The sequence below is a fragment of the Tamandua tetradactyla genome, chromosome 18 (assembly GCF_023851605.1).
Source record: "Tamandua tetradactyla isolate mTamTet1 chromosome 18, mTamTet1.pri, whole genome shotgun sequence".
NCBI lineage: Eukaryota > Metazoa > Chordata > Mammalia > Pilosa > Myrmecophagidae > Tamandua > Tamandua tetradactyla.
In genome coordinates, this window is record NC_135344.1 from 19,080,970 (window position 1) to 19,104,112 (window position 23,143).

At 46.3% G+C, this 23,143-nt stretch overlaps 1 protein-coding gene across 1 annotated transcript in view; it reads left to right on the forward strand.

The window, feature by feature from the left end:
- Positions 1-22,279, forward strand: part of BCL2 (BCL2 apoptosis regulator) — a 177,250-nt gene extending 154,971 nt beyond the window's left edge. Inside the window, exon 3 of the mRNA XM_077135307.1 lies at positions 17,034-22,279. Within this exon, the coding sequence (XP_076991422.1) occupies positions 17,034-17,168 (135 nt within the window). The 3' untranslated portion in view covers positions 17,169-22,279. The remainder of the gene's footprint in view (positions 1-17,033) is intronic.
- Positions 22,280-23,143: the final 864 nt, after the last annotated feature.

Below are 23,143 nucleotides of genomic sequence, written 5' to 3' on the forward strand. Positions count from 1 at the left end.
TGTGACGGGTGGTTCTTGTGGCCACAGGGTTTTCTTTTTGTTGGTACAGTTTGTTGACTCTGACTCCCACTGTGTGTAGCAGCCTGCTAGGGCCAGTCACCATATACCCCAAACTCCCACCTTAACTCCATGTCCTGAATGTCATCCCATTGTTCTTCCCTTATTCCAACCCTGTAAGGCTCAGCTCATGTCTTCTCTTCTGTCTCTTCCAGCCCTTCTTTAAAACTCTTAATGCGTTTATTGAACTTTCCACTTGTTGCTCATTGGGACTGTCTGTTCAACTGCTCATGAGTATTGTGTTGCCCTCTGCCTCCATTAATTTTCTGGCTGCTAAAACCAACACCATACATAAGTGGGTTGGCTTAAACAATTGGAATTATTAACTCAAGTTCTAAAGCTAGGAGAAGACCAAAACTGAGGTATCAGCCAGGCATGTTTTCTCCCCCAAGACTGTGGCATTCTGGAGCTGGCTGTCCACGATCCTTGGCCCTTGGCTTTTGTAGCACATGGCAGTGCACCTGGTGGCATCTTCTCCTTTCTCTTCTGGGTTCTGTTAACTTCCAGCTTCTGGCTCTTTCCTGCTGCCTTCTTTGCAGGTTCAACTTCGTTTGCTTATAAGGACTTCAGCCGTATTGGATTGACGCCCATCCTCACTCAGTTTGGGCACACCTTAACTAATGACATCTTCAAAGGTCCTACTTGCAAATGCCTTCACACCCACAGAGCCCGGGGTTGGGACTTGAGGTGCCTTTTATAGGGGGCATGGTTCAATCCCCAGCACCTCACCCCACCCCCCTGCAAAGGTGGGTCTTTTACTTGTTTCTTTCCAACAGGGGAAGCAAAGTGTGGTTGAAAAAGCCTGTGCATTGGAATTGCACAGTCCTTGATTTAAATCCCCATTTTGCCACTACAAGCAGCATGACCATGGGCACGTTGACCAAACTCTCTGACTGCATGGTCTCTTCTATAAAATGTCGTTCATAGAACCCACCTCAGAGGGTCTGTAGAGCACAAAATGTGATAAGGCAGGTGTCTGGCACTCAGACAGTGATAAATAACCGTCAGTCCTCTCCTCTTATCCCAGACTTAGCACTAGGCCAGAAATAGACATTAAATAAAGACTATGATGAGTGGTTGGACTGAGATTGGATTGCTTGCTTCAGATATATCCAAAGAACAGATCAAAGTAAGAGGAACCACTCATGAAAGAAGACCCATGCAGTGCTGGGGCTTGTGCCAGTCTTATTATGAAAAGCATGTTGCACATGGATCCAGGAATGGCATAGGGATTCCTTTGATGGAAATAACATTGATACAGAGTCCTTCCTGAAGCCTTTGCCACCCCAAACTTGAACTTCTTCTTTTGACCTGAGGGGTGAGCTATTGTACAACAATATTTCCAGGAAAATGCTTCCATCTTTGAGTTGTTCCATTGGAACATCTACCATATACTTTGTAGGATAAGGCACTGCACTGGGTTCAAGGGTGAGTATGCCATTATCCCTGCCCTTGAGGAGCTCACTGTCATACAGATGCCATGGCCACCTGCATTTCCCCTGCAAAACTTAGAATGATGTTGAGCACAAAGCAGGTATTCAGTAAAAATTTACATCATTGGAGTGACCTTGAGCTGACCCACTCCAAGGTTTTAGCCATAATAGGTTATCCAAGACCTCACTTTAGACAAGGACACTGACCACCAAGCTGCTGGTCCCACCTGTGAAGTTTTGGTGCTGCCCTTGGCCTGAGGATTGGTCTATGCATTAAGGCCCAGCAGTGTGGATGCAATCCCACTTTGGATCCCACCAGTAAGCCCTTATCGAAGGCCCTCTGCAGATAGGGGGCAGAACACAGCACAGTCTCAGCTGCTCCAAGCTGTGATGGTGTCTGAGCTGAGCATATGACTGGGAAGCAGTGAATGCCCTGGAAGATGAGCTACCAGGGGCCCAGCCTTTTGCAGTTTAAGTGCCCACTGCCAGCAACACCAACAGGCCTTGTATGGTGTGCAATGTGTTTTTCTAACCTTGCAGTGAAGGCTGGCTCCACTGCAGGAGGGTATCCCTTTGTCAGGTAAGCCAGCTGTCAACCACCCCTTGGAGGATTTGCTGATGGAGGGTTTTTCAGCCCCTCCACCCATTTGAAGCACATCCATGATTGGCTTAAGGATCTATCTCCTTCTCACTGTGTGTGTGTGTGTGTGTGTGTGTGTGCATGCGTGTGTGTGTCCATCTTGTTCTGGCAACACAGTGTCAGAAGTACTTCAGAGCAAACATCTATTCCAGTGCAAATTTGTGCCTTGGGCAACATATCTGCATCCGTGTGTTAATGAGTCTGAATCCAGAACCCCAGCACTGACCTTGCTCGGCGTTGGTACAACCTGGCACCAACAGCTGTTGCCATTGACAGAGACTTGGCATTTTCCTCGCAGTGGAGAGGTCTGCTGTTCTTCCTGGTCACAGGAAGACTGTCTCATGAGAAAGGAAGAAGATTGTCAAAGAACCAGGCTGAGCGGCTTGAAATTGCATCTGTTTTTATTCATGTTGAGTCTTTCCAGGTGAACTGAACTCAATCATAAACTACAAAATGAAAGCAGATTTTTCTTAACAGGCTCATATGGAGCACACAGAGAGTTCCTCACTGTCCTTCCCGCCAGACCACAGAGGATAGAATTGTTCTCCTCTTACTGATGGGTGAATTGATGGTGTGGATAAGAAGCTTCTCCAATGGGCTTCTCCGAGCATCTTCCTGGTCGTTTTGTGACTTACCGGGCTAGAGAGTCAGGGAACTGGGAACAAGTAAGGCTTGTTGTGTGGCTTGGGGAGCTTTTGAGTGGGCGTCAGCAGGCTGTGAGGTTTGAGCAGAAGTTTGTGATGTATCTGCTCCAGGCCGAGTGAGGATGCCAGGACAAGCACCACTAGGGGACAAACCTGGTCATCAATACTCTTGTCTGAGCATGCAGGTGGGTCATCAAGGTGAAGGTCTCAGGCTCCGGGGTGGGGCAGAGTTTCCAGAAGAGGTTCCCAGGTTGATTTCTTAACCAGCTCTGAAAAGCACCTGTCAGGGAGGCGTGCCGTGAAGCTGGCAGTACCCAGCTGAGGGTGCCACCTGCTCAGACTGGTTCGACTTTGCTCTTTTCACCCTGATGTTCCCCCCTCGAAGACTGAGCCCACTTTCAGCAAGTTCCCATTAAGAAATTCAGGTTCTTTGTATTCCCCACCACCAACAACCTCAGTCAACACTTGCTGATTTAAACAAGTGAGAATCAGACTTTCGGCCCCCGATTCCGGCCCTCTGCATTTAATAAATGAACCCTCCCCCCCCGCCCCTCCCTGCCCAGCAGCGGCCTCCCGATGACAGCAATTAGGGCAAGCTGCAGAACTTCGCAAGCATCTGCTTTCAGTTCCCATTTTTGGTGTATTTTCATGAATTAACTCTTACAGCAGTCGGGAGTAGAATAGGTGGCTGATGCCATGCCACACACTCAGGAGCCATGCATCAGCTCAAAGGGGCACCACATTAAAGGCTGCTGACCTTCAGGAACCACACATCCTCCTGCCCTATGCCCCGTGGAGCTCACAATGAGCATATTGGCACTCACCAAGATAGGTGGAGGGATGGAGAAGCGGTGGTGATGGTGGTGGGGAGCCACATTTGCAGCTCCAGATCTTAAGAAGGAACAACTGATGGGGTAGCAGTTGCTTCTCATTATTGGTGGGTTCTGCATTTGCAACTTCACCTACTCACTAAAATGCATTTGTGACCTACAGTCGATACTTCCAAGGCTTTTGTGGTCATTCATTGACTTGTACAGAGCAGTAAAAAATTCTGTCGTCCTACACACACATTCCCAGATGGGATTGAGTAAGGCATTGCTCGACCTTCTTGTTTCAGCTGTCATTCTGTAGACCGTGTCTTTTTCGTGGTGTGGTTACTGCCATGTTTTTCACATTTTTTGGTGCTTTTTGTCAGTGATTTTGCTGTTTAAAATGGCCCCCAAGAGCAGTGCCGAAGTGCTGTCTAGTGTTCTCATATGCAAGAAGGCTCGGGAGTGCCTTACAGGAAAATATGAGTGTTAGATAAACTTTACTCAGGCCTGAGTTAGAGGTCAATGTTAACAAATAAACAATAGATATTGAATAAGGTGTCTTTAAACAGAAACACATAAAACAAGATTATGTATTGATTGGTTGATAAAAATGTTGTGAGCAGAGAAACTGAACCCTGTGAGCAATGGTTCAGAATTCGCTAACTCCATGTTTACTGCAACTTTATAGAACACCCCACCAAGAATTGATGGTGTTCCAAATGCTAGTCTGCCCCTGGAATTCCCAGCCCAAGCCGGGCAATGGAGAGTCCTATCTGACACTGAGGTTAAGTGAAGCTCCCACGTACTTCCCACGCTGAGGCACACTGGTGTCTCCATATGAGATTCTAATTAAAATTGGGGAGGACTGGGAGGAAACAGAAGGAAGAGGAAAGGGACCATTGAAGAATAACCTGGCTGATGATCATGAAAGGAAAGAGACAAAAAGCACACTGGCCCATCAGAGGGGCCACCCTAGTGGAGAGAGAAGGGACTCAGGTTAGAAAGCCCAGGGAATGAGTGTCACATCCACAGGTTCTGAGGACAGATTGGATTTGGGGAGAAAGGGGTGTGTGGAAGCAAAAGAGTCAAGACAGTCCACGGTGAGAAGAAATGGGGACCCATAGTTCACAGTAGTTGCAGTCCACCATGTCTGTTGCACTTCACTATACTGCAAATCATGCTTAGGATGCACAAAGAAGATCATTGACTATATAAGCCCAAGGTAGTGGAGCTGAAAGAGGTCAGCTGCAAAGAAATTTTTCAGATGAGGAGAACCTAAGGCATAGAGAGATGAAGGGAGCTGGTCACTTCTGTAGCCCAAGCCCCCAGATTGGTATTCAACCCTCCTGACTTTGCATCTAGAATTGTTTTCACAAAACCACTCTGCCTCCTAATATTTTTCATTATCGAGAGGGGATGGCAATGGTGCAAAGTTTCTAATAAAGGAATCCTACACCCCTCTCATTGGTGGGCAAGGGTATGGAACAAGCAGTACTTCTGCAGAATTCCATACATTGTAAGAAGAGTGTAGTTCTCCTCTTAATGTAGTGTAAGAAATACAATTACTTTTGTATTGAGATATAATTTGCATACCATAAAATTCACCTTTTTTTGGGTGCATGGTCTGGGAATTGAACCCAGGTCTCCCACATTAAAATTCACCATTTTAATGTGAGCAATCTATTGGTTTTTAGTATACTCACAAGATTGTGCAGTCATCACCATTATCTAATTCCCGAACTTTTTCATCACCCCCACTAAAAACTATACTCATTAATAGTCACTCCCCCTTCCCTTTCTCTCTGGTCCCACTAACAACTAATAATCTACTTTCTATCTAAATGGATTTGCCATTTTGGACATTGTATATAAATAGAACCACACAATATATGGACTTTTGTGTCTGGATTGTTTCACTTAGCATAATATTTTCAAGAGTTATCCATGCTGTTGTGTGTTTCAGTATTTCATTCCTTTTTATGGCTGAACAGTATTCCGCTGTATGAATATACTGCATTTGTTTTTCCATTCCTTAGTCAATGGACATTTGGGTTGTTTCCATCTTTTGCTACTGTGAATAATGAGTCCCTGTTGTCTTTAGCGTATACAACTAGCAGGGAATTGCTAGGTCATGTGGTAACTCTAACTTTTTGAGGAACTGCTAAACTGTTTTCCAAAGTGGCTGCACCATCTTACATGCCTACCCATAATGTATGGCGGTTCTAGTTTCTCCTCATTCTCACCATCATTTGTTAGTTTTTGTTTTTGCTTGTTTGATTGGTTGATTATACCATCCTAGTAGGCATGAAGTGTTGTCTTTCTGCAGTTCTGATTTGCATTTCCCTAGTGAAGTTGGGCCATTGGTGTATCTTCTTCAGTGAACTATCTTCTCAAATCATTTGCCTATTTTTTTAATTGGATTGTCCTTTATTGTTGAGTTGTAAGAATTAAATTTTTTAAATAATTACTTTCGTGTCCAACACAATATCATAAATAAAGTGATATTTCCCACCCAAGCAGTGAAAGTAGTATAAGCCCAAAGCAAGAAAGGGCTGAAATCCAGAAAATGCAGGCCACTCCAGTGTTTCTAGCCAAAATGATGTAGTGGAATGAGGAAGGTAAGGAAGAACAATGAAGAAACTTTGTTTGGAAGCCAAGACCCTGGAAGGCAGGTTGCCAGGGCCTGCGGCCTGTGAGATCCTAAGGAAGGCGCCTCTTCAGAGGCCTCTGTGGGCGCTACTGGTGCAGAAGGACCACAGCTTCCATCTGTTCTCTTCTCCCCAGACTCCTGCAGGACAGAGGCCTTCGAATGCACAATATGCCTTGCTTTGATTGAAAAAAAACTCCCACGCCAATGAGAGCTGCTATGACCATATCAGAATATCGTTGCGTAATTTCTATAGGGCAGGGCCTGTGTCTTATTTAACTTTAAAGACTCTTCAGCATCTTGCAAAAATTTCTTTGGTTACTGAATGAATGAGCAAGCTGAAGGTGAGATTTCAGGGTCTAGTGTGGATATGGCCTACATGGGTTTGTTATAGGAAACTGATAAATCAGATAGCATGATATATCAATTAGCACACATTGCCATAAATGCATTTCTTTGTCCTACGTGCATCTTTTGAAGCTCTGAACTGGTAACAGCTCCAAGGTGCAGGTGCTGGGTGAGCCTCTCTCTGCAGTATTTGCATACCTGGTGCAGGGGAATTTGGCTGTGTTCCCTTCCTACCCCACCCCACCTGGTAATTAGACTAACAGAATCCTCTGCCACTCAGGCCCTGGGAAATGGCCAGCTCTCTGGCTCAAATCTTCACGTACAGGTGGACACTGCAGAGCATCTTTTGACCTGACTCAGTGGCTTCAGTTTCACCCGAGTATCAGACTCCTTTGCGAATTATTTTCAAACCATGCCCTGCTCAAGAAAGGAAGGACACATCTGGGCTTCTCATTTTTCAACCTTCTTAGCTCCAGAGGGCCCCTTGCCTTATTTGCATTCTCAGCTAATATTTACATAACAAAATACACCCAAACTTCCCTGGACCAACTGCGGTAGGCGGGCAAGTTTGGTTTTTGTTTTGTTTGGGTTTTTTCATCTCCTGCCATTTTCCTAAGCAAGTCTCTTGTTACAGCCAAATGACACTTAGATTGGGTTTCATTTTATGTCACTGGTCTGTAATTCAACTAGCCCCTCCCACTCCAGCCCAAAATGTGTCCAAGATCAGTCACCATTCGCTGCAGAAGGCTTTCCTGCACAGCCCCTGCCAGCCAGGTAGACAGGGCGGCCGTTTGCCTTCTCACGCTTGGCGTATCCTGCACAGTCTGCAGGCCGGGCAGCTGGGCGTCCTTCAGTTATGTGCACAAAGCTGGTTATTTTTTCCCTTTCCTTTTCCCCCAAACCCGGAATCAATTTGGGAGTCAAGGGAGGGTGAGAGAGGAAGAATCACAGAGGGATAGAGGCATGCAACCGCTACCGCTGCTCTGTTCTGCAAATGGGACCCTCAAGACTCATTCAGCATCGTGTGGCTGCAGAGGAAATCCTGCCGAGCCAATGATAAGGGGGGAAATGGAGTCACTTCCTCACCAGCTGCCTTATGCAGGTATAAAAAAGTCCTCACTTCCGCGTATTTGCTCCGCCGGGCCTGGCCACCACTTGCTGCAGCCTCAGGCTTGCTTCCCCTTTTTATCTGGGGCTGCGGCGTGATGTCAGGAGACCCGCTGCTTCAGTGGCTTCGCGGAGAGGGCTCATCTCTGCTTGGCCTGCCCATCTCTCCCTCCTATCCTCCCCTGGCCTCCTGCTTTCTCTCTCTCTCTCCCATCACCTCCTGTCCCCTGAAAGTTGCTTGTCAGCTGGCTGTGCTGGTTAGTCCGGGTGGGAGATAGTGCCGGGAAGGAGTGCCACCTCACCTTGTTTCTCCCCTTAGTCAAACCTCGGCCAGGACAAGGTTTCATCTGCAGGGTTTATGTTTGCATGGCTGTCCAGGAAGAGCTTTGACCCTTCTCTCTGGTCCTGGTCACCTGGCGCCCATGCTGCCTCTCTTGCCCAGGATGATCACGTACTCTTTTACCTCCAAGCAGCGTTTTTCAAAGTGCGTCCTGACACCACAAGGGACACAGCAGGAATCCCCTTGACAGAGGGTCCTGGGATCCACATGCGTTTGGAAAATGCACACAGCCTGGACGTGCCTTGGAGAGTCCCTGGGCACGTGGGCGGGAGGACATTCAAAATGTTTGGCGGTGGGTGCATGGACCCAGCCGTTCCCACCGGCGCTGGTGAGTCCGTTGCACTTGTGAACTGTCCAAACAGCAGCCCTTCCCAGGAGGACACTAGAGACTACCGGGAAAAAAACAAAACAACAACAACAAAAATACACAGAATTGTTTTTAATCCAGTCATTTGTTTGGCCTTTGAACACGGGCTTTAAAAAAAGCAGAAATCATCCATTAAGATATGTCTGGAAACTCTGTGCCATAGTAAAAGGAAATTGGTTGGTTTCCATTCCACGGGCATTTGCCGAGTCCTAATATGTGACAGACACATGTTCCAGGGATCCAGAGATATATAAAACCTGCACTTCCAGGTGCTAATAGCTTAATGAGGAAGGCAGATATGTAAACAGATGATCTTCATCTAATGCAGTCAGCAGGGCACAGCAGAGAATTATTTAGCTCAACCTGGGTACCAGGAGAAAGTTCCCTAGAGGAAATGAGTGCACTGGATTGCTGAATGTCCAAAAGTTAACTTAAAGGTGACAATTGCTGAGCAGGATCACTGGTTCAAGGCTGAAGCTTCAGGAGCCATCGGTGGCATGTTAAAGAATTTGGACTTGAGCATGGAAGTGACAAGTTTGGTTCTAAATAGATCGTTCTGGCAACAATAGGAATGGGGGGCATTTAAGGGCAGGGTACAAGACAGGAGGCTGAGAGGCTGGACTGGAAATCTTTGCAGTAATCCTGGGGGTTTATGGTCACAGGGATACAGAGGTACGTGGGTGGGAAAATCGGTAGTGCAGAGGCTGTTCCTGCCCTGTCCATGTGTCCTCTTGCCTTTCCTGTTTTGGTGCTCACAGCTTCCCCTCCAGCTCTGGAATCTCATCTCTTACCCTAAGGGTTTTCTCCAGGTTTGCCTGTATGCATGACAGACCAGCAGTGCTGGGTTTTTGACACAGCCACAGGAGCAGCCCTTGGTCTGTGAATGGTGGGAGTTGATGAATCAGTACCCTAGCTCCCTAGTCTCTCAGTAGGAAAACTGGAGGTGCATGTTCTGCACTGGCTTCCAAGTTTCATCAGCAGGATTGCGCCCCAGATGCCAGCAGCAGTAACTGCTTGATAAGATAATTTATGGATGCATCCCTCTTTCTATCTCATGTCCCCCACTGGGAACATCTCCCAAAAAAACTGCTTGCACTCAAACCTTCATCTTAGAGTCTGCTTCTGGGGGAACCCCACCTAACATAGTGATTGACTGTAGAGAGGTAGAGGGAAAGGGAAACACTCAGGAGACTCTCAGATTTTAGGTTTGCTTGCCTTCATGGATACAACGAATGCAGGAAAAGGGTCAGGTTTGCTGGAGGGGGGTGATGATAACCTGAGTTTGAGACAGGTTGCTTCGTAACTTCCTGTGGGCCATTTCTGAAAGCAACTGGATGGAGGAGTCTGGCCATCAGAGGAGAAGGTGGGGCTGGATAAAAAGATTTCAGAGACCTCATCATGGGGATTGTATTTAAGAGTGCAAGAGGAATGGAGATTAGCAAAAAAAGAGAAGACATTCCAAACAGAGGGCTGGGAAACATCAAGTTCGCAGCAAGGCAGGCAGATACCCCTGGAGAACACAAGAAATTCCCCAGGAAGAAAACCCAGAGCAGTGTCATGGAAGACTCTGTCACTGCGTCTGGTTAGATATGACCCTAAAAGCACCCAGGAGATCAGGCACCATGGAGGGTGCTGGTGGTCCCTGTAGGAGGCCCAATGGAGGAAGAAACCCAATGAGCGGGTGGGAAATGAGCATGAGGTTGGGATGGCAGCTTATCCAAGATGGGGAGGAGAGACAGCATAAAGTTAGGATGCAATGCAGCATCAGAGAGGACATTTTGAGGGAATCTGAATGCTTATATGCCAAGGAAACAGAGACAGAAAAGAAGGATGAGGTTGAAATTGCCATTGAGAATGGGGGACAATTGATGAAAGAAGATGCCAGCATCAACAGGAGACAGTAAAATAAGGGGTGCAGGGCAGATAGGAACAGGGAAGGACAGGTAAAGATTTCAGTTACTGGGCAGACAAGAATAGAAGACTGGGGGACAATTGATGAAAGAAGATGCCAGCATCAACAGGAGACAGTAAAATAAGGGGTGCAGGGCAGATAGGAACAGGGAAGGACAGGTAAAGATTTCAGTTACTGGGCAGACAAGGATAGAAGACTGGTAATTATTGTCCAGTGGTCCCAATTTCCTAGAGAAGGAAGAGCTGATATCGTCTCCTAACAGGTAAGGAGGACACTTGAGGAAAGTGGCATTTGTCTGAAATAGGCATTAAAAGGAACAGAGAAAAGATCTGACCAAGGATAAAGGATCTTGAAGTGGTTTCAAGAACTCGCTGAGTTTGGAGGCCATGAATTTAGAGCAGCTCCTGTCTGCACAGTTGGGAGACTTTCTTCATAGTGTCTGGAAGCCCACATGAAAACCCCAGTCGGATGGAGACTGGGTTGGGGCATAGGGAGAAGGTCGGGGAGAGGTGTGCAGGCAGATGGATAAACCAACTGCTGCGCATTTTCTAAGCTGTGACGAGCAGGAGGCAGGAGCTCTAAGACCCAGGCTCTGTTTCCTCCTCCATCAAGCATTTTCTTGTTCGTGCAGACTTTAAGCAACTGACTTAACCTGTCTAGCTTTTATTTACCTTATTTGTCAAAGGGAAAATATCTTCATTAGACATTATTATGCCAGTGCAGGAAATCCAAACTGACATTGAGGTTGCTTTTAACTCAAGGTTGGGGTGACTATGGTTTATCCTTTCCTTTTCTTTTCCTTCCCTAAGCCTCAGGTTTTCACGGGGGAAAAGGGGAGGCAGGGTGTGTGGTGATCCCCATGAAGAGGAAATTATAAAGCCATGCAAAATAGAGTGTATCAAAGGCATTTGATAGCAGTGTTTGATTTCCCCTTGACATCGCTGACTGTGGTACTGATGCGGGGATTTCCCACTCTGTGCAGGTTACAAAATGGCAGCATGCATTGATTGGGTTTAATTCAGATGCGCTCATGGAGGTGTTCTCTCTCTTTCGATTGTGAGCTCTTGGAGGACAGAAGGGCTTTTCCCCTTACTGTCCTCCGCTGGCCATGTGATGCCTGCACGAGTGTGGAACTGAGTCGCTCATTTGTTTACAGTCAGCCAAAGCCCTGGTGAATTTCCCCCAAGCGTCAGGATGGCCAGGAACCAACACTGAGCCCAGGGGCCTGAGCCTTATTGCAGATGTGGGTTGAGCTGAGCAGAGCTGCTGACAACTCGCCGGGACTCACTATGAGTTGGATTCCACTTCTCCGGGAGTGCGGCAGACAAGGGGCCATGGCTGCTGCCTGGAAGCCCACCCGCGCCCCTCCTGACCGCCTCCCAATACTTTTGCCTGGAAAATGAGGGAGTCTGATTTTTTTTTTCAGATTCAGTAAACACTGAACATGTATCATTATTATATATAATAGTTTTAAAAATACTTTCAGTAAATATTAATGCATGTTTATTGTATAAAAATGAGAAAAGACAGCTAAGCAAAATGATTTAATAACCCATAAATGCCATCTCCTCAGGCCAGTCATGGTTAGCATCTTGGCATATTTCCTTTCATTCCTTTTTCTGCGTGTGTACACACACACACACACACACACACACACACATATCTAGGTTAGGTTTTTACAAAAATGGAACCAGGTTTTCCTTACTGTGCTGTTAGCTACTTTTCTCAATCGTATGTTAGAAACATATTTCCTTGCCAGGGAACATAGTGCACCAGTTTTAATGGCTGAATAGTTTCCGTCGTAGGTTGTACTGTAAGTTATTTAACCAATCCCATATTCTCAGATACTTGTTTTCAGGTTTTTGCTATTATAAGCCATGTGCATATCTTATTAATTAGTTTTTAAGGTAAATAACTAGAAGTGGAATTCCTAATAGGGTAATATTTTTAAGACTTTTGATGCACACTGCAAATAGGAAAGGTCTCCACGTTTACTTTTACCCCAGAATCCGTGAAATGGGTAAGAGCATGCTGGCACCCCACCCCCACCCCTACGCTGCCCTTGCCAGCCCTCAGCGCTCTCATTCTTGTCATCTTCTGGCAATCTGACCGATTTGTTTTTAACCTCATTGTGTTTGGAATCAGGCTTAAATGAAGCTCCATGAAGGGCTCTGAAAGGAAGAACAGTTTTGAAGGGCGGGCTGTGTAAAAGGAGGAGAGAGACAGACAGACAGAGACAGAGAGAAGGGGTGAGAGTGTCTCACCGCTGTTGGTATGGCGGGGGGGTGAGGGCACTTTGGTTGACAGGCCAGCGTTGGAGTCTTGGTGAATTTCCTTCCATCCGCCCCTCCCGGAGTTGCTCTCAGCCCTGCAGCAGGGGCGTGCCTGGGAGGCTGCAAGCTGCCTGCCTGGGCTGGCCTCTGGCCCAGCCCCACTGGAAGGTGGCGGTTTGTGGAGAAGCTGCCAGGGCTGCCTCCTCACCCACACTGGGGGCCGGGCTGGGGGCCTCCTTTCCTGTGCACTTAGGTGGAAGAGGTTCAGCCCCTGCCGGTCCCGACCTGAGCGAGGGGTGCAGTGCCTCCCACATATCTAGACCGGGATTTTGTCTGGATCACATGATGAGGTCCCAGGTTCGGCTTTCCCTCTTTGTTGCTTTGAATACATACAATGAGCATATGTTTATTTAAAACAGCTTTCAAACTTAAACAAATAATGACAGACTGTTCAAACAGACTTCGGAAATCGCCCTAATCAGGATGTTCGAAAAAACAAGAAGATTCCCTGTGAAAGTAGCTTTGTAGGACATCCAGTCCTGAAATATAGGATCAACTTTGCACTTTGGAATCGTGAATGGGCAAAGCTTAGGGACCAGATCCAACCTCCTTCTTATAGCCAAGAGGGAAACTGAGACTCAAGGGACTTAAGTGATTAACTTAGTGCCCTACAGCCTGACCTGTAATTGAAGTATAGCATTTCATGATGGGCTCTGCCTGGTTATTTCCCATCTTCACCAGAATATGGAACATGCACATTTTAATTCACAGTTTCTATAGAAATCCTTGACCATCTTCAGAAGCAATAGCTCATGCCTTAGAGAGAGCGAGCAAACTGTTTTTTTTTTTTTCAAAAACCAGGTTCAGTAGAGTATCTGGAAGGGGGAGCAGGTTGAGTGGGGACAGACCAGACCTGCAAGAAGACAGACCCAGGGGACAAGCTCTTAATACTGCCACCATTTGACATTCTCGGCTACACTGACAGATGTTTTTGAATCACCTACTTTAACCTTCACAACAACTGGTTTTATGGATGAAGTAAATGAAGTTCAGGGTTGGATGATTTGCCTCAAGGTAATAAGCTAATAAAACGTCAGGGCCAGAGTTGCACGACCTTCTCCCACAAGTCCAGTGCCCTTTGCAGACTCATACATCGGGTTAATAGATGCGACTTCACCTCATCTTGGTTCTAGACAAGATGTTTTCTTTAGAATGCACATCGCAAATTAGGTCCATTAGAAACACAGGTATTTGCATGCGGAGGGGGCCCAGGAGAGGGAATATAGCAGCCCCAGAGAGGAAGGGATATCTGGGGAGGCATTTCTTCTGTGCGCCAAGCAAACTGGGAGAGTGTGTTGGCTGAACTTGTCATTTGTGCTTCCGCTTTCCCAGGGTGGGTCCATGTCTGCAAAGGGTTTCATTCAGATGCCGAGGGGCTTAATCCAGTGCAGAACTCCCTGCTAGCTGAAGGCACTCGGGGCCCAGCCACTGGCACTTGAATGTCGGGATGACTTGCAGACAGACAGTGTCAGTGTCCCGAAAAATTCGGGCAGTCCTTGAACTGGAGGGTTTCAGCCTGCCCAGGCTTGGAGAGTGCAGCATGGAGAGGAGGGCTCGTAGGGGATGCCCTTTGCAAGGAGCAGCACTTCTCCTGCTCAGGAATGTGTCCAGAACTTCCCCGCCCCCTTTACCCCTGCTTTACAGAGACAGCATGTTTCTCAGCAAACCACCACGACGGTTACTTCAGCTTTGTGCTGAGAGCACTAGAAACATCTTTCATTTGTGTCTATTGCTTCGCTTCTCTAAGACTCAAATTTAGATATTTTAACAAGTTTTTTTTTTTTTTTAAAAAAAGAAGAAAGCCCTTGCGCCCTCTCCTGGTAAGCGCTGACCAATGCGCCCGAAGGAGCAGAGTGTACACTGGGTGGTAGCCTGTACCCCGGCCAGGGTGACTGACCCCGGGCTGGTGGCTCACACCATGGGCCACTGGTCTCCTGCAGCCCGTCACAGCACAGTACTTCCTCTGAGCTGGGCTTTCCCAGCCTCGGCACGGCTGGCCCTGCGGGCTGGGTGATTCTTGGCTGCGGGGACTGTCCTGTCCACTGTGGGATGTCCAACAGCCACGCTGGCCTCAGCCCACTCAATGCCAGCAGCACCCCTCCCCCAAATCGTGACTACAAAAATGTTTGCAGACATCATCAAATGTCTGCTGGGGGACAGATAGCCCCAGTTGAGATCCACTGCCTGCTGTTCTTAAAAACAGCCATGAGAGAATGAGGGCAGGTGGGTTCACCCCTTCCCGAAGCACGGTTCACCCCTTCCCAAAGCACAGGGAGCAATTTTGATGAGCGGTCAACTGGTTGACTTCTAGGAATTTATCTAAAAAACAACAACAACAAAACTAAGCAAGCAGACAAGAATTTATGTACAACCATAACATTATTTATAATAGCATTTTTTTCATTTTTCAAATCATTTTTCTGTTATGTATGACTGTTTCTTTTTTTGCACATATACTGCTTTCCCAATCTACTTTTGCTTTAAATTTTTATATGGTGGATTGGCTTGTGTGATAATAATTTCTACATAAGTGTATAGCCAGGGTGTCAGGTTTAGTTGCATGCAGCTAATCAGCTTTGCTGGAGAAAGGGGAGAATGCTTTGTGAGCTTTGCTCCAGTTTCCCTTCCCTGGGCTTGGTTATCCTTTTCAAGCTGATGATCTTCTGAGTGTGGGTATTTTGTGGTTTGGGTAAGAAAAGCAGAATAACAAAATTTTAAAACAACCTAAGTTAGGAATTAGGGAAATAAATTATGGCATTATGTGCAAACATATGAAATATATATGGAATACTATGCAGTTATGAAAAATAATTGTATAAATCTATAATTTTCGACATGGGAAGTTCCCCCTAAAAATGTTTTTGACCCTCATCTTCAAGATTTAGTCAGGATTTCCAGAGGTTGTTACATATAGAAAGAACAATTTCAAACAGGCAGATCAAGCATCTGAGTAAAGCTTTAGGCCAAAGACAGAATTCAGGCCCCATGATGAAATTTTAAAACTTTAGTGATTAATTGAGCAGACATTTATCAAGCATCTACTGTCCACAGCACTGAGGAGACAAAGATGGTACCTGTTCCCTCTACTAATACTTGGCCCAAATAGACAAACAGACTGGGCATTGTTAGAATTTTCCCCTGGCAGCAGGGCGGTGTCACAGCACCTTCCTGCCTCCTGTGGTAATAAAGCCTCCTGCTTTGCTCCCAGGCTATTGGGAGTCACATGGGACTATGTCTTGTTTTCGTCTTCATACCTGAATAAATCACGCCCAGTGAGAAGAATTTCATTTACTGATGTGTATATTCAGGTATTCATTCAGGGAGTTGTCCAAATACTCACTGGGTTCAAACGTGAAACCTAATCCCCCCAAATCTAGGAAATGAGCAATTAGGGATTCCTGCAGTCGGAGGCAGCCTGGGGCAGCGCGGGGAGAATTTGCCCCAGTGCGCCCTTCCCACGCGGCCGCGGGAGCACCAGCCAGAAGCCCTGGCCTTCCCGGGATCTGCACCCCGGTGCCCCTGCCTTGCGCTTTGTGCATTTCACAACCCGGTGACTCGCAGACCTGTGGTGTCGGGTCCAACCACCCCTGGCAGAAACGCAGGGCGCCCTGCGGCTTCCATTCCTCTCCCAGGGAGATTCCTGTCCGGGTCCCTGGAGCGAGGCCTCCTGCCGGCCAGGGCGGTGCTGCTGGGGCGCCCCGACTCAGGGCCAAGGGAGCCCGGCGCTGAGCTGCCCGCGTTGGTGTGGGGGCGCCCCAGGCTACGGGCCTGCTGGGACCCGGGTTCGAGTGTGCGCGCTGCCGCCGCGCCCTTCACCTCGCTCAGCCTCGGTTTTGTGTGTGTGTGTTTTTTTCCCATCCACAGAATTAGCAACAAATGAAAGCACAGGTGGGCCCGGTGTAAAGAATAATGCAGTAGTGCATGTGAGGCTTTCGGCGCAGCTCCTGGCAGACAGCGAGTGTGTGTCCTCCTGGCTCTGATGTGTCTTATCTTTATTAATCGCCATGCTAGCTACAGGCACAGAGCGTGCAGCACCCCCTAAACACCTGTGCTGTTTTAGTGGCCTCCTTAGCACTTTCCAGGCTCGAATGTACCGTGCGGTATACTTGTTTTGATTGTTGTCCATCCCGCTCCACTAGAAAGTTCCGTGAGGTGTAAGGACTTTTCAGTCTCTTTGATTCACTGCTGTGTGCATCATGTAAGTCGGTTCTCAATATCGCTTGGATGACTATCAAAAGGGGGTCCCAAGTCCCTGTCCCACAGAGTGTTTTAGCTTCCTTCTAGAAGCTTTCTTCTAGCCACAGGCTGCTGAGGCCCGGCACATCTGTCCCTGGAGGTCGCATTTTGTGCTGTCTCTGACATATTTTTTCCCTTCCCTCCTCTGCCCTCACAGGATGCCTTTGTGGAACTGTATGGCCCCAGCGTGCGGCCCCTGTTTGATTTCTCCTGGCTCTCACTGAAGACGCTGCTCAGTCTGGCCCTGGTGGGAGCGTGCGTCACCCTGGGTGCCTACCTGGGGCACAAGTGAAGTCGGCAGGCCTACCGCAAACAGATATGCAAAAGGGGTGGCCAGAGTGTGGAAAGGACATGCGCTGTACGTGATGTACAATGAAATGTAGTTATGGTCTTCTACAACAAGACAAAACAAAACAGAACAACTTTCAGGCTAAACGTCGAATCAGCTACTTACTGCCAAAGGGAGAGATCATTTATTTTTTACATTATTAAAAAAAAGGTTTATTTATTTAAGACGGTCCCATTGAAACTCCTGTCTTTGGAGGCCCCGCCACTAATTGCCAAGCACCACTCCATGTGGCTCCACCTGGAGTCTCCAGAGCCTCTAAGCACAGGCTGTTTTCCACACTGTTGGCCGGACTAACTCACCATCTCAAAGGCAACCAGACGGACAAAGGACATGACTGTTAGCGAAGCCAGTTTCCCGGCTGCTGGAGGCTGGGAGGAAAGGGTTCGTTTCACTAGCGTTGGTTTGCCGTGGGACTGCAGTATTCATAGAGGAAGGGTGCTTGGAGGAAAGTGGCTTTTTCCCTGCCGTGAAGAACAGACACTTTGCATTTGATTCACATGGTACATATATGCTTGGAAGAAAAAAAAAATTCTGGGAATTTTGAATGGACGTGGTCTCCACCGAGATTTCCACGCCGAAGGACATCGATGGGGAAAATGCCCTTAAAACCATAGGAAAGTATTTTTTTAAGCTACCAATTGTGCCGAGAAGCATTTTTAGCAATTTATACGAAATCATCCAGTACCTTAAGCCCTGATGAGTATATTCATCTATTTTGGCCATGCCCCTCCAAGTACTGGCTCTGTCGGAGAAGGAAACTGATCCTCTAGAATACGAGGAAGTGGACATTTTGGTGGCTTCTTCGGCATCGGGAAGGCTGGGTCACCCAGCAGCGTTGGGCTGCCACAAGTGCCTGCTTTTCTGTCGGGGGGCAGCAGTCCGCAGTCCTGCCTTTGGCCCCAGCAAGGAGGGCCGCACCCTGGGACTGAGCCTGGACCCCAGTGGCCTCCGGGAGAGTTTTTAAACAGAGCAGTGTGGTCCCCAGATGTTTGGAAGCGGACAGAGATCAGATTTCATTGTCAAGGTAGAGCAGTAGGGGGACGCTGCTGGGGCCTGTTAAGCCCTCCTGGCTCGCACGTGTGGACCTGGGAGCCCCAGACTCTTGGTTTCGGCCACTTCTTAAGACTGCCTCTCAAGAGGCCACCTGTGGAGCTGTCTCGGAGAAGGTGGTCACAGTGGGGGGCTGCTGCAGTCAGAGAGGAGGGGAAGGAGTCAGAGGCACAGCCCCTCTCCTGCCCCAGACCTGGCAGAGGGACGCGGTGAAGGCTAGAGAGCTGTCAGTGAAACGGAGGAAAGTTCGCCTGTGCAGGGCCAGGGAGACGCGGCCTGTCGGCCTGTCTGTCTGTGCAGCTTAAAGCAAGGCTTTAAACAGCCGTGGCAAGGGTCATAAAGGAAGCGTTGAAATGCGATGTCATCGATTAATTGACTGTTGTCTGTGGAATTACAGTGTAAAACATTATCTTGTCATTGTAGTTTGGTTTTATTTTAAAACCTGACAGGAAAAAAAAAAGTGTTCCAGGTGTGGAATTTGGGGGTTATCTGTACATCCTGGGGCATTAAAAAAAATAATAATAATAACCAGCGGCAGTAATAGAGAAGTAGCAAAAGAAGTAAAATCTAGAGCTAATAACCTAGAAAATATTTTTTTTTAAGTTTAGCATCTTTGAGACATACGTGGAATAACTTTGTGGCATTATTGCATTATATACCATTTATTTGTATTAACTTTGGAATGTACTATGTTCAATGTTTAATGCTGTGGTTGATATTTTGAAAGCTGCTTTAAAAAAAAAAATACGTGCATCTCAGCATTTTTTTAAAAATTGTAACTTAGTCATGGCCTCTACACTATTTGTTAGCACAAAAGATCATTTTCCATTTGAGATTTTTGTCTCAATTCCTCAAAAGCATTTCCAAGAAGGTGAGAGAAGCCGGGGGTCTCGGCTCACTGAGAAGCCCCGGGTCCCGCAGGCCACCCAGGAGCCTTGCTGCACAAGTTCTGTGCGTTGCCCTCTCAGTGGGATGGGCTATGACAAGGGGTCCTTTTGCTGTCCCTTTGACCTTGTTCCTTGAACGTTTCCTTGTCCCTGGGCAATTCAGAAAATTGAGCTCAAGTTAGAGGGTTGCATGCGTGTTTGCTTCAGCCCATGAAGGGTCACTCAGTTGAAAAGCCAGGTGGGAAAGGACCAGAGGAGTAGAGTCCGGCTGAGGATGGTGGGACCGGTAGAGAGTTGCTCTCCCTGGCCTGTTTAATCACAGACCCAGCTAGAGCACCGCTGCCCTCCCTCCACACAGGCCCTCTTCTGGAACCCTCCTTCAGGTCCCTCCTGAAACACCACGGCTCTTAAGGCTCCACACTCGAGAGACAGCAGGAAACCCGGGATGTGAGATCAGACCCCCCGGCAGGCCTCAGGGAACAGGACGATCAGACCTTTGAATGATTCTATTCTAACTTTTCAGCAGGATATTGTTTTATGAAAGGTTTACATTGTCAAAAGTGATGAATATGGAATATCAAATCCTGTGCTGCTATTCTGCCAAGATCATTTTAAACGGAGTCAGTTTGCAGTACACTCCAAGGGGCGAGATTCTCCAAGCTGCTTTAGAAGTAACAATGAAGAGCACGGACATTTTTTTAATATAAAGCCTGTTTGTCTTTTGTTGTCATTGTCGTTGTTCTTGTTTAAACTGGGATTTGCAGAGTATTCGAAAAATGTATATATATATAAAAGGTCGCGGTGGTTACCTTCCGGCTGGTTTCCTTTCGCTGTGGGGTTTTGTTATCTGGTTTTAACAGTAAAAGTGCCCGATCACCTGACCCCAGAACTGTACAGTATTCTGGCTGCACTTGCTCTAAGAGTAGTTGATATTGCATTTTTCTTGTTGTTAAAAACATGTTAGAAGCAATGAATGTATATAAAAGCCTCAACTAGTCTTTTTTCTCCTCCTTTTCATTGTCTCAGTTATTTTGCAATCAGATGACGGAGAATCATTTCTACCTAGTTCATATTGGAATGGGATTCACACCTAAATATCATCTCCTTTAGCCATAAACATGGCGAATGTGTTGGCCAGCATCACGATTAGATAGAACATATGCATTTCGCAAATTACAGCCAAGGGCTCTCCAAAGAGCCCAGGAGGACAAAATAACAGAAGAACCTCCTGTGTCCTCCCGAGCCCTCACCGCCTAAGCCCAAAGGGGATGAAAAAGACCACTGGCGTGTTCTACAGCAAGCAGAACTGGCCCCAGAAGATTTTACAGGGGTGGAAAGTCTTAAGATTTTGGATGAAAGTCACATTTAGAATTAAGGAAACGCTCCAAATAGTTCAAGCAAAAACTACTATCTCCCTGGTTCAGTCCAACCTATCTCTTCAGGTTCAGATATGGCCTTCCATTTAGATGGGGCTTTTATTTCCTTAGTAAAAGTTCATTGTTTATCATCTAAAGGCCTAGCTCTGGCCTGGTACCAGAAATTAGGAAGGGATTCTAAATCAAGAGAAGTTACAATAATCAGAATTAAATGTAAGTAATTAGAGCACACCTAACATATGCCCAACTTTCAAATCAAGCATCTATTGAGAGAACAGAATTGCACATAGTCTGTTTGTAATTAAATGTGTGCTAAGACAAGTGTTTGATAAATATGGACTTTAATTCTAATTTCAATTGTACTTTTAAAGCAGTGGCTGTTTTTACACTTTCTTATCACTTATGGTTAGTAATGTATACTGACTCTATCAGAAAAAAACAGGAAGGGTTTGAAATATAAGCCATCCTAAGGAAATTAGGGAGTCACTAGAAATTCTATACCAATCTTTCTGTGGCGTCTTTTGCAGCCTGGATAAATGTGGTTACACACTTTTTAAGAAATACAATTCTACATTGTCAGGCTTATGAGGGTTCCAATCAGATCTTTATTGTTATTCAATTTGGATCTCTCAGGATTTTTTTTTTAATTATTATGGGACAAAGGACATTTGTTGTGGAAGTAGGGAGGAAGAGGAATTTTTAAATGATTAAAACATTCCCAAGATTCGATCAGGGAGTGGAGGTTTTTAGAACAACCAGAACCGTGGGGTATGATATGGAAGCAAGTGGGTCCTTCACGAGGCCAGCAGGACACCTCAAATGAGAAACATTTTTGCGACAAATAAGAAATATTTTTAAGTTCTCTGGGACATAGAAATTCTAGAGACGTCCGCACAGCTCAAAGTCTAGCCCAGCGTGGCAGTAAAAGGGTGGTCCATTTAAATATTCACCATCAGTGGTACAGACTTCAACCCTGGATATGTCTAATGGGCATTTAAACAACAAGTTGGCCCTTTTAACCAATAGGATATTTAATGGCAGCCTTCTAGTTTGCAGGGGCATTTGGGTATTTATTATGCACAGTACAAGAAAAGATCATTATTTTCATCATAAAAATCATGTAGCTGAATTGGGTAAGTGATAATAATGCAAGGCCCTTTGCCTTATCTAATGAGTCACCCTATTCCATGTACATGCTCACAGGAAGGTCCTTGGACAACTATGAACTACGCATCCTACGCACAAAGAAAGGTGAATGAGGTGTGAATACAAGTGCTACACCAAAAGCATAACTTTAAACCAACATTCTATCCATGACAAGGTTGTTTTGTCTGCCAAAGTCAAACAATAATGACTCTGCAGCCCAAATCAACAGATTGGCACAACCACCCACCAGAATGGCTAAAATTTAAAAAGACTGGTGGATCCAGCAGTGTTATGAGAATTTGTAAGGCTATATCTTATCTGTGGAAGGGGAAAAGGCTAGCACAATAAAAAAACCTGGGACTGTCCATAAATATGACTGTAGTGTAGATGCTTATTCATGCCATGCCATGCACCTTTTTGAGTGTTCCTTACAGCTAGCTCATTTTATTATGTTTTTCTCCCCAGGGTAACCTTTCAAAGTGTGATAGCTGACCAAATTTCTTTGGGGAAAACTATAGCGCTTGTGTTTATTATTTTCTTCTTAAGCCTATTGCTTTGGGTTCCTGGGGTTATTTTTTGTTTTAAATAAAATAAATATATAAAAGTGTTTCCATATTTAAAGCTTTTTTTGTCAAGATTTTCATACCTTTACCAACTGTGTACTATTTTTAAAATTGGTCCTTTTTAGAAGGGCCCTGGTGGCTCAGCAGGCAGAGTTCTCGCCTGTCATGCTGGAGACCTGGGTTCAATTCCCGGTGCCTGGCCATGCAAAAAAAAAAAAAAATTTGATCCTTTTTGGGGGTGGCTAGCATCCCACAATACAATCCCTAAAAACAAATATAGACTAAATGCATTTTAGGTAGTTAAGGTAAAGTAAGTTTCCAGTTGGCCACCATTAAATATGATAGGATTTTTGTGTGTTGGTAGGAAAAATTATATTGCTATTAAGCCTTTCTTATCTGTCCAGATGATATTGTGGGAAAAAAATAAGGTGGCACAGAACCAGTAAAAACAGTGGTTCTGCCCAGGAATTATTTATAATGTGGCAACATGATTTTACCCTGCCATGCATCATCATTAGACAAGACTTTTAAAAACTTTCTTAACAAGCCAGTGTAGCCACCAGGAACCCCACTCTAATGAAGCCCTTGGAGACCAGGCCAGGGGATTGCCTTACAGGTGAAACCATCTTAGAAGGAGGCCCTTTTGTTCCCTGGTAGCTAACCCTTCTGGTTGGCTCCAAGATGGAACTACCTTGAGTTCTCCTCCCCCAGGGGGCCAGTGTCTCCTGGGAGTGCATTTCCTGCCCCACCCAGTGGTGGTCCCACTGCATTCCTCAGATGAAAAACTATTGTAAAAGGGACAGAAACAAGCTGAAAGTTCTGTTTTGAAGCCAACATTTTAAGAACCAAAGTAGGTTCTTGCTTTGGAGCATGTGAACCCACAGTGGTAGGTGCCC